General features: G+C 41.6%; 1 protein-coding gene across 1 annotated transcript in view; it reads right to left on the bottom strand.

The window, feature by feature from the left end:
- Positions 1 to 17,671, bottom strand: part of AFF3 (AF4/FMR2 family member 3) — a 190,101-nt gene that overhangs the window by 11,523 nt on the left and 160,907 nt on the right. Inside the window, exon 11 of the mRNA XM_034774253.1 lies at positions 2,379 to 2,486. Coding sequence (XP_034630144.1) covers positions 2,379 to 2,486 — 108 coding nt within the window. The remainder of the gene's footprint in view (positions 1 to 2,378; positions 2,487 to 17,671) is intronic.

Raw genomic sequence — 17,671 nt, forward strand, 5'->3', positions numbered from 1 at the left:
GTCTGTATCCGCAAAAAGAACAGGAGTACTTGTGGCACCTTAGAGACTAACAAATTTATTACAGCATAAGCTTTCGTGGGCTACAGCCCACTTCTTTGGATGCAACATTCAAATTCTAAAAGACTTACAAATATGGCTGTGAGGAAGCAAACACTACAACAATGAAGAAAGCTAATGTCAAGGAAATTTATGACTGAGGTTGAGCAAACTGGTTTGGATAAAATAACAAAAGAAGCAGCAGGAGGAGAAAAAAAACCCAAAGAAAAATGTAACAACCCAATAGGCATATCACTTATCATGCTTGGATGTAAATACAATCTTTCAATGCTAAACAAAGAAAGGTAATGACTAGTCTGTAACTAAGAGAAATAAGGAGCATATGTTTGGAATTTTTTCTGAGTTCTTGCAAGAGAGCTAAAGGAAAATAAGATCTAGAAAATCATTATGAGGATGAACTTTTGCCCCAAATACAAACTAGACCTGGATCAAAGCGCTGAGGTTTTAACATGTGAAGTTATTCTTAGTTCCTTTTCTTGACCAGATTTTGCATACATTTGCACTAGCTGGTTTCTGTCAAGATCCAAAAGGAGATATATCAAAAGATTGCAAGAAAGGCTGTCCTTCAGGTCCTTCCAACCCATTCAGCACAAGGAAACATCAGAGAGTTTACGAGATAGCCTGTTCTTGTAAGATTTCCTACCTAATTTCTAGACTAAAGGGTTTTAAATAAGTTTGCATAAGCTTTAGATGAGCAGGCTTTGGATTCAGGCTTATTCCAACTGCCTAACACTATGGCTACGTCTACACTATACGCTAGGGATGTGATTCTCAGCTCGCATAGACTTACTTGTGCTAGCTCTCATCTGAGCTAGCATGCTAAAAATAGTAGTGTAGCTGTGGTAGTATGGGCAGCAGCAATGATGGCACCATGCTAACTGCCCTGAATACAAACCTGCCTGAACCTTGTGGGTATGTACTATGGGCTGCCAGTGTAACGCTGACAGACCCCAGTCCTGGCAGGCAGGATCTAACCGGGGGCCTCTGGAGCTTAGTGCATGAGCCTCTACCACATGAGCTAAAAGCCAACTGGCTTAGCTAAGGGTATAGAATAGACTCATTTTGTCTCTCTCTCTAAGATTCTTGGTGCCACTAGATGGGACACAACACCACACCCAGAAGGGGTGGGGGTTACACTAGCACATGCCACTGCTACCACTCCCCATGCTACCGCCAAGCATACTACCCTACTGTTTTTAGTGTGCTAGCTCAGATCAGAACTAGGAAAAGTATATCTTCATGATCTGGGAATCACCCCCCAGCTCACAATGTAGATGTAGCCTATTAGGTAATCTGGGGCCTTCATTATAGCTATTGTTTTTCTGTGGAAGTGATGGGTAGCAATATAAAACCCTAAAAGAGAGAGACAGAAGTTGCCACAATTATATTTTTTAAAGAAATGTTAAAGAGTAACAAATATGGGATGAGAATACAAATAAGGCTCCTGGTGAAACATTGAATAACACTATCAAATAATAATCATTGAGGGGTTGCGCCATTGTAGGAGAAAGATGGACAGAATCAGAAAGGTCCAAAATAGAAGAAAGGAAAGGCATCCTCTACAGAGAATTCAGCACAGAAGCAGGAGGATTAGTGACAAAGAGAAAAAAAACCTGAGATATAACTATTAGAAAAGTATAATAACCCAGTCAGTAGCTCGCTTATCAGCCACATTGGCATTAAGTCAAGAATAAAAATAAAGACCATGACCAAGAACCTAAATAAGGATTTAGGTATCTCCTGTAGGCACCCAGTTCTGAAAATCGTGGCCTGGGCATCCTGAACCTTTCTGAGTTCTTGACAGAAAACAGAAAAAAAAAGACATTTTGGAAATCTCATAGAGTTACTACGGCCCAGATTTTAAAAGGTACTTATGTGCTGTGGAGCTCAGCATTGCAATGCCCAACTGATTTAGGAACCTACATCTCATTTACAAAAGGTATTTAGGTGCATTTTCAAAAGGTATTTAGATGCTATTGACAGTCAGTGGGTTTTAGGCTCCTAAGTGCCTAAATCCCTTTGAAGATGAGATTTAGGTTCCTAAATCAGGTAGGTGATGCAACACTGAGAGCTGCAACATCTAAATACCTTTCAAAATCTGGGTCTATTACTTTAGCTACTCATTAAAGCAAAGGAATAAATGGAAATTTTCATTTATCCAAGAGTTGATCCCTGTAAATTGTTATTTGTTTAAGTCATAGTTTATTGGGCTATGAACACTTGATTGTATAAACACTTCTTAATTTAACAAGCCCAGCCATCCTGATAATAGATTTTATAATTACCTTAGCTGTGTTACACTGATGAAGAAGTTCCATTACAAAAATAATACGGAACAACATAACTGGAAAGAAAATGTTCTCACCATCGCGTCTGCTTTATGCTTCTTCCGTTTAGCTTCTTGCATAAAGTGATCTGCATTGCGTGGTCTACGAAGGCAGAATAAGAATATATTTTATTATTTTTGAAGTGCAAAACATTTTCAAGTTACTTTATCCCTTATTTCAACCTGATTTGCAAACATTTTTGCAAAGAAAATGTACTTAAAATGGAAACATGCATTTTGTATTTCCAGATTACTCCCTGTGGAGACAAGAGCATTTATGGCTGTTCTCATCTTTCAGAGTTAATAATTCAAAGAAAAAAAGTTAATAAAATTTGTTTTTATGGCTGATATAAACTGCTTCCCAAATTAGTGCAGTTTTGATCTTCAAAACAGACACAGGTACTAACCAGAGCAAGCAAATAAAAATAAATAAATAAGGAAGAAAGTAAAGAGGTCAGATGAAAACTTTCACATCATATTTGGACACAAGCAAATTCTTTCTCAGTTTAGAATGAAAGATGTTTTATGAAATATCCAGGCAGCAGTGCTGAAAATGTGATACATTTCCTTAATTTCTGCAACCATGTGATATAGGATATTCATTTTTAATATTTGACTGTCTCATTTGACCACTAATCTATACTTGCCAGGACTACTTCTAATGTTCCAAATCTCTAAGCAGCTGCAGACAGGCATCATTATATATATATATCACTCAAGATTTAAGAAATGCCAGAATTAAGGTTGCCTGTGCAACCTTAGTTTAGCCCCCTTGGGCTTATGCATGATGTACATTTTTTTCATGATCACATACTATTTTTTCCACAGAATCCCAGCCTCATTTAGTGCATAGGTTGGACATGCTCTGGGTATGAATAAGGATTGTGTAGTAAAGGAGACTATTTGTATATGGACCCCTGCTTCATTATGTTGCAGAATCTGGAAGGTTGTCATGAATGAGGCAGGGGCTTGCAGGAAGAGAAAGGATGGTCTCGTGGGTAAGGTGACTGCTGCCTGGAGAACTGAATTCTATCTCTGCCTCTGCCACAGAATCCCTGTATAATGCTGGGCAAGTCACTTAAACCAAAATTTTCACAGATGATCACTAATTGTGTGGTCCTCATTTTCAGGATGCCTTACTTGAGACCCAGGGGTCTGACATTCAGAAGTGCTGAGCACTCACAGGTCCCGGTGAACTCAGTGAGAGCAGTGCTTTGAACCTATAAAGTGCTACATAATACTACATGCTCTGAAAAATCATATCATAGGTATCTCAAATTGGGCATCCTAAATTAGTGGATACTTTAGATCTCTTTGTGCCTCAGTCTTCTATCTGTATAATGGGGATAATAATACCCTGTCATCTCACAGAGGCGATATGAAAATAAATTAATGTTTGTGAAAGCCGTGAGGAAATTAATAATTCAGTCTTCAGAACAGGGTTTGAATAATGTGCAGTAAATGAGGCATCAGTCCACACACTTAACGATAAGGATAAAACAAATATTGAAAAGCTGCTCATTAAGTGAGCGCTGGCCATCCTGGCTACTGAATGAGGCAGAGGTCGTGTGGAAAAAATAGTATGTGATCATGTCACTAAAGATTGTATCATAATGCAGACACACAAGTGGAATGAAGTAGGTTGCAAAAGCAACCTGAATTCTGGCATTTCCTAACTTTTGAGTGCTGGACTTGGCAACCTTAATAATGTTCTTTTAACATAGTTGTGTGCTGCTTAGAGCTATCAAGCAAAAAGGGCACAGCAGCGGGTCCAGATGGGATTCCTGCAGAGATCTTCAAATGTGGGGCCATAAGCTTCTCAGGAAACCCACTGGCCTATACCTAAAGTTTTGGGAACAGGAGGCTGTGCCACAGGAATTGAAAAATGTATCATTCACCTATACAAAAGGAAAGGCAATCAAGCCTCTTGCAATAACCATTGTGGCATCTCGCTCCTTGCCACTGCAGGAAAAGTACTCACCTGAGCCATGCTAAACCAGCTAATTGATCAATTTGCAGAGAAGATACTGAAAGCCAAGGGGCCCTCTGCCCTGGGCATGGTACTTCAGACAAGATCTTTGCACTCCGAAAAGTTCAGGAGAAATGTTGTGAGCAGAATCAAGACCCATATGTAATTTTTGTTGATCTTACTAAGGCCTTTGACTCTGAATAGAGATGGCCTATGGACTAGTTTGGTTGCCCTGATAGGTTCATTAACATTATTAAATGCAGGTTTTTGTCCTTGACCAAGGCTGCTTCTCAGCTCCTTTCATTGTCACAAATGGAGCAAAAGAAGGCTGTTTTTTTGCTCTGACATTATTCAGCATCATGTTTGCAGCTGTTCTAATAGATGCATTCAGAGACATTGATTGTGGCATTTGTATGCAGTACCATATGGATGGAGGTGTCTTGAATTTGCATTGCCTGTGTATGAAGACAAAAGTTATGAAGACAATCATTTGTGAATGACTGTTCACTGATGACCGTGCTATTGGCTCACAATTTCAGGGATATTCAGTTGCTTAGGGACTGCTTTGTACGTGCAGCAAAAGGTTTTGGCTTAACAACCAGCCTAAATGAAGACAGAAGCCATGGTCCAGTCTCGACTGCAAAGTATTGCCACTACTCCAGTTGCGTCCATTGATGATACACCACTCAAGGTAATTGACAAATTTTGTTACTCAGGCAGTGTTGTTTCACAAGACACAATAATTGTTGATGACATGATGAAACACATTGGTGCAGCCAGCAATGCCTTTGGAAAACTTCAACATCATCCCTGGAATGAACATGCTGTCAGATTGCAAACAAAAATATTATTGCACCATGGCCATCACCCCACTTCTTTATGGCTGCGATATATGGACTACGTATCACTGCCATATAAAACACTTGGACCTATTCCACCTATGATGTCTCTGGCAGATAATGGGAACTGAATGGCAAGATATGGTTCCTAAGACAGAGGTCCTTGAGAGCTGCAACATCACAGGCACTGAAGTTTTTATAGGGAAAGCACAGATGAGATGGTGCAGTCATGTGGTCCGTATGTCTGAGAGTAGAATATCAAAGGCCTTTTTCTATGGGGAACTGCAGACTGGAACTTGTTTGGGGGTCAGATAAAAAAATGCTACTAAGACACTCTTAAGGACAACCTCCAATCTTGTGATATTCACCTTGGGACCTCTTAGAGCATGAGAAGATCTGATGGCGGCAGCTCTGCCACATTGGACAGAAAGACTTTGATAGCTCGCAGATTGCTGCAATGAAGGAGAGACGTGCGAGGCATAAAGCTAAAAGCAGTGCACAATTCATCTGCAACTGTTTTCACCTGTGGCACCCATGGACAGAGCTGCAGGTCCGGAATTGGTCTTTGGTCTTATCTCAGGACCGATAATATGTGACTGTTGCTCATCTGTCGAACTGGCAACAGAAGATTCCATCACCATCTTCACTATCAAGTGTGTAATATATATTCCAACCCTCAAAACCTTCCTTAAAAATAGTTTAAGATTGCTAATTGATAACAAATATCACATCCTTTACATAACCCAAGCACTTCACAGCAAGGAAATGAACCGTTAAGACCATCCTAAATCTTACACTGCCCACACAGGCCCCGAGCCTACAAGCTAATTAAAGACTTAGTAACTAAGAAAAGAAATAAGAGTTATTTACCAGGTTAAACCAGGTAAACATACACACACAAATGAGTTACAGTCTTAGGTTCCAAAAGGTAATATAAGCTGCTGTAATGTGCAAGTTCTATAAATCCTCTGGGGTTAACCAAGGCAAAACCGCTGAGGATCTCTTGCTTATGTTTAAGAATCTTCATCCTTCAGAGTTCAAGCAACACAGTGACACAGTTCCTTCTTGTTGGGGATTTTTATTCCTTTCTCTCAGAGTTCAAGCTGATGGGATGAGTCCATCTGCACATCTCCACTTCATGAGCATTGTGGGGAGCAATCACCGTCTTTATTCTTTGATGTTTCACAATGGCTCATTTGGTCTCAATGGGCCTTTGTGGTGGGCAGGACCTAACACCTTCTGTAGGAAGCCAGCAGGTCTACATTAATTCATGCTCCTTTCTTGTTTGATGATTTACACAATTACAGAGGATTACAATGCAAACACTTAAAATAACCTTATGCCATGGGGTACAGATGTTATAAGCAAGATTAATACATGCAGCATCTTACAAGCATTTTATAAAGTCTAAACATTAAACACATTCCTATAAGCTATTTTAACACCACTAACAGACAGGTGAGCCAGGCTGGTTCCAGCTATGCATTTGTCAGCATTCAGTGAGGCCCAAGGGCCTTGGCATGAGCTGGCATCTGGTCTGCCAGCGTCACAGGAATTTCCCAAGTTTAAATCCCCCCCCCCTTTTTTCAATTTGATGTAGCTCAGTGAAGATATAGATTTAAAGTGTTTACGTCAGGCTAGGATGAGTCATAAAGCTGCCACTGACAATAACAGGAGTGGTACTGGATCCATAACTGCTATGGAAACCAACAGAAACAACACTGAGTCCTCTCCCCCAATTAATCACTGTGCTTAATACTTAATAATGAAATGTTGCAGTTTGGAAAGAAATTTGTTTCACCTGTTTCCTTGATATGCAGCTGGTTGCATACATATTCCAGGAGATTTAATTATAGGTATAATAGGTATAATAGCAAGCTGGCTTTGAACTAATGGGAGACTAAGGGCCTGGCTACATTTGAGACGTAGAGTGCCAGGAGTTAAACCAGCCCTCAGAGACCGCAGCAGGGAAAGCGCTACAGTGTGTTCACATTGTCGGCCGCAAGCGCAGTGGCGTAGCCACATTAGCAGCTCTTGCAATGCCACAGAGAGCAGTGCATTGTGGTAGCTATCCCAGTGTGCAAGTGGCTTCAGTATGCTTTTCATATGGGGGGATGGAGTGTGACAGGGAGTGTGTTGTGTGTATGTGGGGGGATAGACAGTGTATTGTGGGGGGCAGAGAGTGTGACAGCGGCGGGAGAAGGGGGAAACCCCGACATCAGCCCCCACCCCGCCTCTCTTTTTCACACAAACACATAAGAACGCTTGCCTCTGCAGCGGCAGCATTCCACAGTAATGGTTTGCTTTGTCCCGGAGCAGATAAGCAGCCGGCTGTCAGAAATGGAGCTTTGAAAGGGGATATCCGTATGCCTGCAGCCGAGTTCAAAACAATGACCAGAGTGGCCAAATGACTTCAAGGGATTATGGGATGTTTCCAGAGGCCAATCACAGCGCAGTAATGCAACATGTTGTCCACACTGACATCCCGGCGTTTCAGCCAGGGCGCAGGAAGCTCTATGCTTCTCGTGGAGGTAGATTACCAGGAGCACTCCAGCTGCAGAGTCCAGGCGCTCTAAGTGCCTTGCCAGTGTGGACACCTCAGGAGTTAGGGTGCCTGGGGCTGATTTAATGCGCTCTAACTTGCAAGTGTAGCCAAGGCCTAAGTAAGGTTAGACAGAAGTAAAATTTGACATGTGGGTAATTTTTAATTACCTCTGACAAAAAATATTTTACAAATTTTCTTCAAGTTTAGCAGAGCCTTTGCTTTTTGAATAAATCTAGTAGTTTTCAAAGATATAGGTAGGGAAAAATGCTCTATAATGGGAACTACTTGCAATCTTAACTGTGCAGAGGAAAGCCTACTGCTTTTCCATAACAACAACAAAACGAAAAAGAAAAAAATAACATCTTAGTTCAAAATGTTTCTTTTTGTCCCCCTCAATGTGGAATTTCACCCCAGATTTGAGAGGGTACCTTTTCCAAGATTGCAGGGCTGGACTAATGACAGTTTTAAGTTCCAATACCTCCCAATCCATCACAGCTAAAAATATCTCCTGTGCCCATTGAGACCCCCAGATTATCGTAATATGTATGGAATCCTCATCGTTGGAGATTTTAAAGAGCAGGTTAGACAGACACCAGTCAGAACTGGTCTAGTTATACTGAATCCTGCCTCAGTGCAGGCGGATGGACTAGCAATCAGTGTTTCTCAACCTTTTTGATACCAGGGACCTTCCTAAACTGTATCAGGGTGATCTCAGGGACCAGCACTGGTCCATGGACCGGTTGGTGAGAAACACTGGACTAGATGACCTCTTGAGCTCCCTTCCAGCCCTAGATTTCTATGATTCTATGAAACAAAATATAGATAGCAAGTGTTGGCAGATGTTTGGATTTATCACCTTTGTCACTTGCAGGATCATCCCAAACTCATGTCATTAAAACTTTTCTCCCACCACCATGCATATATAAATTGCGTCTATAATTTGTTTGCTTGAAGTGTCCTGACAGCCTGCAAAAGCAAAGTAAGATAATGCAATGTAATTATACTCTACTTATATAGAAGTTAACTGTAAAACTTGTAAATTGCTCGCTAGCTTGTAACAGCATAGACACTGCTCCAGAGCTATGATTACCAAGTTATTCTGCAGTTATGATTAGCAATGAAAGTATTAACATGAGACATGCATTATTTAAGTAATAATCTCCACCTTTGCAGGTTCTGCCACGATGCACTGAGCCAAAGGGCTTGTCTACTCTGTGGGAAATACACATTATGGGGGTGCAATTTCTAAAGCACACTAACATGTTGCTCATTAATTAGTCTGTACAGACACTGTTGGTGTACACTAAAGGTACCCTAGTGTCAGGGCCGGCTCCAGCATTTCTGCCGCCACAAGCAAAAAAAAAAAAAGCTGCGATCGGCGGCGGCAGTTCGGCGGTAAGTCCTTCGTTCCTAGTGGGAGTGAGGGACCTGCTGCCCCCGAATTGCCGCAGGTGCCGCCCCTCTCCCTTGGCCGCTCCAAGCACCTGCTTGTTAAGCTGGTGCCGGCCCTGCCTAGTGTGCTCTAATATAGTACTCTTTCAAACAGTAATTGTAGGTTACTCCATGAATTGTAGGTTACTCCATGAATAACTCTTCTGAAGTCAATGGGACTATTTGTAGAGCATGGTGCTACCCCACAGGAGTAAGGTTATCAGAATCTGGCACTATATAGAGATAGGCCCAACCTGTAAAATTTAGATTTGCATCTGGATCTGAACTTTCTTCAAGTTTAGAATGTTGGGAGTCAGTGTTTCAATTGAAGCAACGTTTAAAATAATTAAATATTAATTGCTATAGCTAGGTCTAATTCATACAGATTTCACCTATGTCGTTTAAAGTGACTTTGGAGGTAGATGTAGGGGATTGCAAGATTGAATTAAAACATATTTTTCTAAGTTGTGATATTGTCCCCAATTAATTTAAATAGAAAAGTCCATATTCATAAATCCAGAAATACAGCCACATTTAGATTTCTTCAAGATATTAACAGTAAGAGAATCTTTAAGGAAATATGTATGTGTATGTCTACATTGTAAACACATGCACATCCTATGAAGAAGCACTCAACTCTCCATAGTGAAAAATGTGCCTGACTTTCTGTTATAACTCTAATTTTGAAATCCAATGCCACAAATCTGCAAACATTGTAATCAGCTTACAAGTTTGTATGGTGTGAGAGAGTTTTAAAATGAAATTTCTTATTAGATTCTATGTAAATTTGCTGTTTTGTTTTTAAGATGCAGGCCAATAATATCATGTTTTGGCTGTTTTAAAATTTTTCTAATGCTTTTTTATTATGGACTCTCTCCAAAACAAGGAAGGTTTGAAGGTTCCTGTTTAGTCTGGGTTTGCAATTTGTACACAAGTGCCCTTTGCCCCTTTAAATCCAGCATTACAGATCATTTAAAAATTATTATGTTCTGAAGTGAAATCTTCAGAATGTTCTGTAGGCTTCTTGCAGATACAGTATCTCAGGAGCACGATGGACTATTATGATCTGAAGAACTTAGCAGCTGTGTCACATTCACTGTGCACCTTACACATTGTCCACAATCCATGGACAACTTAATTATTCAGCAGGTCTATCTCAGATCCTGTGCACTTAATATATTATACATTTCTGAGATGATGCACATGATTACCTGTGAAATTCACAACAGAGTATGTTAAAAGTTTTCTAGTACTACAGACTATCGAGGTATAATGATTTTGAATCTGTACATCTTTTAAGATCTTTTCCATTTACCTAAACTTCCTCTGTGACTGGGCCTCCCAAGTGAGATTTGTGGGAATACCAGTATTTGTGGTAATTTCAGACTTTTTATTCCCATGGATTCTCTCATTTTCCTACATGGAATAAACTTCCTTTTATTTAAGCAATATGTGAGTTGTTGCTTGTTTTGGATGTTGCTGTTGCGAGGCATCCTGAGGTGAAGTAAGAAATCCTTTGATCGCTGAGGAGAAATAAAAGGGAAGTCTGAGCCTAAACCCACTTTGGATTCTTAGCCTAAAGTATCTGCCAGAAGGTGCTTGTAACTGAGCTTGCAATTCAGCATGGGAAAAACTGAAAGACCAGGGAAAGGAAGGGAACTATTTAGGGCTAAAGGGGCAGGAGGTATTAGGCTGTTTATTAAATTGGGGTAGAGGGTGAGTAACAGAAATGGCAGTTCTGTAAAGTTAATTCACGGTCTCCTGTTTTTCAGTGGGTTGGGCCTGATTATCTTCTTACTTACACTGGTATATCTCCATTGACTTCAATGGTATTACTCCAGATTTACACCAATGTAAGTAAGAACAAAATTGGCTCTTTGTTTTTCAGCAGAAGTGTGACTTCCGTTTGTGTGTACAATTAACTTTTTGACAATCTATTTACAACCTTACCTGTATATCAAACTTTTTTGTTTCTGAATATCTCAATATTGATATGGCTATAGACTTCTTCAGCAAAGCAGAGATGAGTTACAACACAGACTATATCCCTCACATTGCTCTTTAAAAGCTAATAGAAAGACTGCCAAGCATCAGTGCCAACTCAGGAACCTGGGTGAATTCTCATTGGGATGAGCTGGAATAATGTGCCATTATATGAAACCAACTCCTCTTGATGAGAATTTACCCAACTATACTGACTGGGTAGCTCCATCAAATGCAGCTGGAACCAGTTCAACACATTCTCAGTCACATCTAGCTAGTCACCTAGGCAGTGCCATAGAATCTAGTCATTTACAAAATAAAAAACCTCACTGAGAGTTCTGATAGTACAACAAGGATAGGCTTCTTTTTCCATAGTGGTATGCAGCTCATTCATGATTTTCAAGGGCAATCTCAGGACCATGTCTGTGGCTGACTCCTGGATTAAATTTATCAAACAATTCGCTACTGTCCACAAGTCCTTTCACTTGTATTACCACCACTTTCTTTAGGAACTTGTCAAAAACCAGCAGGAAATACAGCATGTCCATTACTTGTTATGTTGCACATGATCACAGCATGAGGTAGCATGGCTTTAAGCATTATAATCACTCTCCTTCCAATAGCAGCCTTTTAGAGTTTCCAGACTGCTGACATCCTACGAATGGTGTTACTACCCAGGTGAAATGCAGGTTTGTGTGTGTGTTTCTCTATGTACTGTATATATGTGCCAGATTACAGTGAGTCTGAGAACCTCCCTTTACCATCTCGGTCATCTGCCATCTTCCGTGAATTATATTTAGTTGAGCAGATAATTTAGCAAAAGAAATGTAAATTCATGCAGTCAGAAATTAATCATACAAAACAAATCAATAAAAGCATTACTTCACAAAATAATCTAGCAGTATTTACAAAAACAATCTCTTTGGAAGTCAACATCATTGGATTTACCAGGTACTACATAGCTTAGAGCCCAATACACAATTTTAATTATAACTGCATTCAAACAAACATTTTTCATCTCTTTTGATATATTGTGTAGTTTTCAGTTTTATTTGCATAATTTACCATTTGTACATTATTTCTCGCTGTGTATGATGCTTTATGAGGATACATTAAAAAAGGTAGTAAAAGTTCAATGAACCATCAAAACTGTAGCCAAGTGCATATTTTAATGTTCTTCAGAGATAGCATTACTGAAATATTATAAAAACCACACTAGTGCTTCCATAATGTAAAACAATTGCATGTAATAAAAGCAACTTAAATCATAATTCTAAATGCAGGGCCAGATTCACCCGAGGATTGTGTACTTTGCAACCCAGGCACTCAAGGGTGGTTGTGCTGGAGAGGGCAAGGAGGGCATTTTAAAGATCTAATCAGGGCTAAATGGAATCCATCAGTACAGGCTGGCCTAGTCCTACCCCTCCTAGCCCATCCCCAGCCATTTCTGAGGTGGCACCAGCAAAGCTCTGAGCCTTTTAGGTTGACTGCACCATTGCACTCCTACTCTGGAAAGACTTAAAAAAAATCAGGTAAGAGAAAGAAGATCACATAAAGACAAATGAAAAAATTCAACAGCTTAGTATAAATGTGAGGAGGGCTACTCTCTGTGAGCAGCTGGTAAGGAGCACCATATTTATAATCCTTTCAAATGACAGAGCTCATAGGCATTCAAGGGGAAATATGGCTGTTTCCAGAATGATAACAATGAGGAATCTTGTACTAGCATTCGATCTAGGCCAGGAACAGTGGAAGAAAACAGGTGCTCAGGCACTCAGGTATCACCATGATCGGTATGATATAAAAACCTAGCTAGATAGGCTAAGTAGACAGTTCAGAAGCCCAAAGGAGAAGTTGCAAGGGGGGAGGGTCTCAGAGTCTGGGCTCCAGCCCTAGCCTGAATGTCTACACTGCAATTTTTAGCCCTGCAATTTGAGCCCCATGAGCCCAAGTTAGCTGAATGGGGCTCCGAGACTCAGGGCTGCGGGTTTTTATCACAGTGTAGACATCTCCTTAGAAATATCTGACCACCAAACATCTCTGCCCCTTCTTCTGTGCTTCCCATTACACACAGAACAGCCTCTGACCTGATCCGTGAGGCCACTACCTTCTCCTCAAGGTATACCTTTGCAGAGAAACTTATCAGCCAATTAATGACGTGGGGTAGGAGGAGGAAGATGGGGATATTTGTCACTAACTTTACCTAAGTAAAATAATAATTTTTATAATTATGATTTGTATTATAGTAGCATTTGTGGGTCCCAGCTGAGACTGAGGTGCCATTGTGCTAGGCACTGTACAAATACACAGTAAGGTACAGTCCTTGCCCTGAAGAGCTTACATTCTAGATAGACAAGAAGGAAGGATGATTATTTTACAGATGGGGAAATGAGGCATAGACAGATTAAGCAATTTGCCATCTATTAAATCTGTGAGAGGCAGGAATTGAATTCCCTTAGATTATAAGCAATTTGGAGCAGAGATTGTCCTTTCTAGTAGAGGTGTGTACCGTGCCTAGCACAATAAGGTCCTGAGCCTAGAACAGTGCCTGTGGGTGAAAAGGTCTGTGGACTAGCGCCTGGGTCTGCCAAAAAACTGGCCTGGCTGCTATTTTCACAATGCCACTAGGAAGCCATGCAGAGCTCTAGCCAGGGAGCACTGTGGAGAGCAGGTTTGGCAGGAAATACCATCCAAGAGGGACAGTATCCTGCAGCCCTCTGAGTGATCAAGCACCCTATTTAACCCTAGGGGTTGGCCCAAGAAGTTGTCTGGGGAATCACACCGACTTTGACCTGTTGTGACTCCAGACTTTGCCTCGTCTCTTGATCTCCAATCCCAGCCTGACTCTGACCCTGACTCTTGCCTCCTGACTCCGGCCTGATACTACCTTTGATCTCCTGCCTCTGACTCCAGCCTGACTTTAGGGTTGCCATCCCTCCAGGATTGTCTTGGAGTCTCCAGGAATTAAAGATTATGACATGTGATGGAATACACAAAATTGGCAACTGTGATGCATGACCAGAAAGGGTTAAGCATCCTGCAAGATAAATGACCCAAAGTCAACCATTAGATACATGTTAGAAAGTATGTGAATGGTAATTAGCACCATTCCATGCTAGAGAGGCTAAAACATTGAAAAGGAAACCTGTATTTTTAGAGAATTGGAAATGATACTAATTGTATGTGTGTACTTATATCTTGTAGAATGTTAGCCACATAAACAGACAGTTCCTGTCTGTCACTATAGCTATTGATTCAGAGATCAAAAGGACATATTAACATTTAGACGAACTGTAAACATAGTAAGATCAGTGTATTCATCTCTCTTTGAAATGTATAGCAAATCATCTGTGAATGGTGGAAAAACAGGCAATTGCTTTATGTTAATCTGTGTAAATAATTACCTGCAATGCTTAGGAAGTAGATCTACTTTAAAAGTCCACATAATTGCCTATTGTTCACCGAAGGACTCCGAGCTGTCACAAGAAGGCCTGAAACTGTATAAAGATGCTTGGGTCCTAATCCTTTTAATCTCAGATCTGCTTGATGCTTCATGCAGGGGAAGCTTAAGCCCAAGATTGAGATCTCCAGTCTTGACTGGATCTCCCTGAATATAAATATTGGACTATAACCTATGAACTAATTCTGAAAGAACTCTTTGCAACTATAAAACTCACCATCTCTGCTATGAATCTGAATCTCAAGAACTCTACTCATGTCTGTATGTAAACTGAACCTTTAACCAATACTCTCTCTCTTTTGTTTTTTAATAAATTTTAGTTTAGTTAATAAGAATTGTCTGTAAGCATTTATTTGGGTAAGATCTGAAATATTCATTAACCTGGAAGGTAATGTGTCCGATCCTTTGGGATTGGCAGAACTTTTTTATATGATGAATAAGATTTTCAGTAATCCTCATCATATTTGACTTGTGTGTCTGGGTGGAGGCCCGAGGCTGGGTTGCTTTAAGGGAACTGTGTTGTTGGCTTCTGGGTAGCCAGTGAGATATTATAGAAGCTGTTTTGTGTTGACTTGGTAAATCTAAGTATTGGAATATTCACCAGCTTTGGGGATTGTCTGCCCCATTCTTTGCAGTTCACCCTAATTGAGTGACCTCAATTGGCTCCCCTGGGCCTCCGGTCACAGCAACCTTACCTGACTTTTACCCTGATTTCTTGCTCCTGTTTCCAGCTAGAAAACTGATCACCAATCCCATCTTGGCCTGGTTGGAGGCTACATTTGAGGGCGGAGCAGGAAAAACAGAGGGCATTGGTTCAGGAACCCCCTGAACTTCTGGCAGTTCCCATTAAAACATTTGATTAGTGGTACTGCAGGACCTTATTCAGAATCCAATGGCCCAACCTGAGCCTAGAGCCTGATCCTAGCAGGGAGAGAATGCACCAGGCTCAGGTTTGGCCATTGACCTCTGAACTGAGCCCCGCAGTACCACTATCCGAACGTTTTGATGGGAACTGCCAGAAATTCAGGGGGTTTCTGAACCAATGCCATCTCCTTTTCCACCCTCGAATATAACCCACCAATCAGGCCAAGGTGGGATTGGTGATCAGTTTGAGAGCTGGAGAAACTCTGGATTGGGCCTCCCCCCTGATGGAGCAGGACTGCCTGGTGCTAATGGACTGGAACGCCTTCCTGCTAGCATTTTCCACAGTTTTTGATGATCTGCATCGTGCTCACTTAGCGGAAGTTGCACTACGAAGGCTCCAGCAGGGGCAAGGGCCAGCTGCCTTGTATGCTGCCTGGTTTGCAGCTGACACTGAGTGGAATGAGGCGGCGCAACTGCATCATTTTCGGTGTTGACTTAGTGAGGAAATAAAGGACGAGCTAGCCCATGTTGAGACCCTGACTGGCTTGGATACTTTCATTGACCTCTCCCTCTGCATCGACAACAGGCTGCGTGAGTGAAAGGAGGAGAGGAGGGGCATCCTGCCACCGCTCTGCCCACAGCTTACACTGAAAACCCCAGGGCCCAACCATGAACCGATGCATGTTGATCTGGGCCACAGGTTGATCTAGGGCTTGACCCCTAGATCACAATAACTTATGCTTTTATTGTGGAGCATCAGGGCATGCCCTCACCTCTTGCAAACCTCGTTTCCTGATTCCTTGTGGGTCGAGCAAGCCTAAGACAGATGTGGGGGGCCAGCCTGGGCACCACCAGGGCATTATGCTCTGGAACCACCCCTCAGCCTTCAAGAGAAACCTGATCCAGGACACATAGGTCCTCCCCACACTTTCAAATATGCATAAAGCTATGTGCCATGGATGGGACCAAGCCGATTTCCCTTCCGTGGGCTCTGATTGATTCCAAGGCTACCAATAACATTATAGATGCTAACGCTGCTAAAGCGCTACAAATCACCCTCTGTTTAAAGCCTACATCAGTTCTCATAGAAAGATGTCCTCAGGGCCAGGGATGCAGGAAACAGTACATCTGGAGGCCATACACCAGGGTCATCAGGAAGTGCTACAGTTCAATGTGATCCACTTTCCATGAGATCAGTTCTCCAAACTTCCCCCTAATTCTTTGTATCTCCTGGCTGGGGCAGCATGACCCTGGCAGGAAAAGTGGATCAACTTCCTCTCTGAATATTGCTGAAGAATATTGTGCAGCTGGCCCCAACCGTCTGGTCCTGGGCTCCTGCAGCTGATTGGAACCAACAGCACCTGTGAGGGATCTCCAGCTAGCTGGGGTTAGCCAGAAGGAGTCACTCCCAAGCCTGAGTCCCAGTCTCCTGGAAAAGTATTGAGATTATGCAGATGTTTTTGAAAAGAAGAATGCAGGCATGCTACCTCTGCACTGGGACTATGACTGTCCCTAGACCTGAAACCTGGGACAAAGGTTCCTTATGGATAGATCTATGCAATGTCTGAGCCAGAACTGGCAGCCCTTTATGTATATATCCAGGAAAATCTGGCCAAGGACTTCATCCGGCGCTTCATCTCCCCAGCAGGGGATCCGGTCCTTTTTGTTAAGAAAAAGGATGAGATGCTATGCCTTTGCATAGACTGTCAGGCCCTAAATCAGAATTTTCACCAAACTGGACCTCTGGGGTCTTACAACCTAGTGTGCATCAGTGCAGGAGACAAATGGATGGTGGCCTTTCAAATGCGCGAGGTGACACTTCCACCAAGCACCAACCAGCACAAACTAACCCCTACGGTATGTTATTGGGAAATCAGGAGAAGCTTTCCAGATCCTATCAATGGTGAATCTCAGTGGAAATCTTTGCAAAACTCAAATGGTTTCCTGGAACTATAACAAGTGGGAAATAAAAAGTAGAAATGACCTGACTTAAGATAACAAGAGATTTCTTATAAAAGATTTGTTGATTTTGTTGAACCACAAAGCTAAAATGAGAAGTGAATTAACCCCAGAAATATGTGCTGAGTGCCTGCACCAACCAGACTGTAGGGATACAAAGTATAAAAATAAATTTTAACTTGACTTTTCTTAAACACCTCTTCCCCTGGTGAAATCCTAGCTTTTCCTACTTTGCGCA

This window comes from Trachemys scripta, chromosome 1 (assembly GCF_013100865.1).
Source record: "Trachemys scripta elegans isolate TJP31775 chromosome 1, CAS_Tse_1.0, whole genome shotgun sequence".
NCBI lineage: Eukaryota > Metazoa > Chordata > Testudines > Emydidae > Trachemys > Trachemys scripta.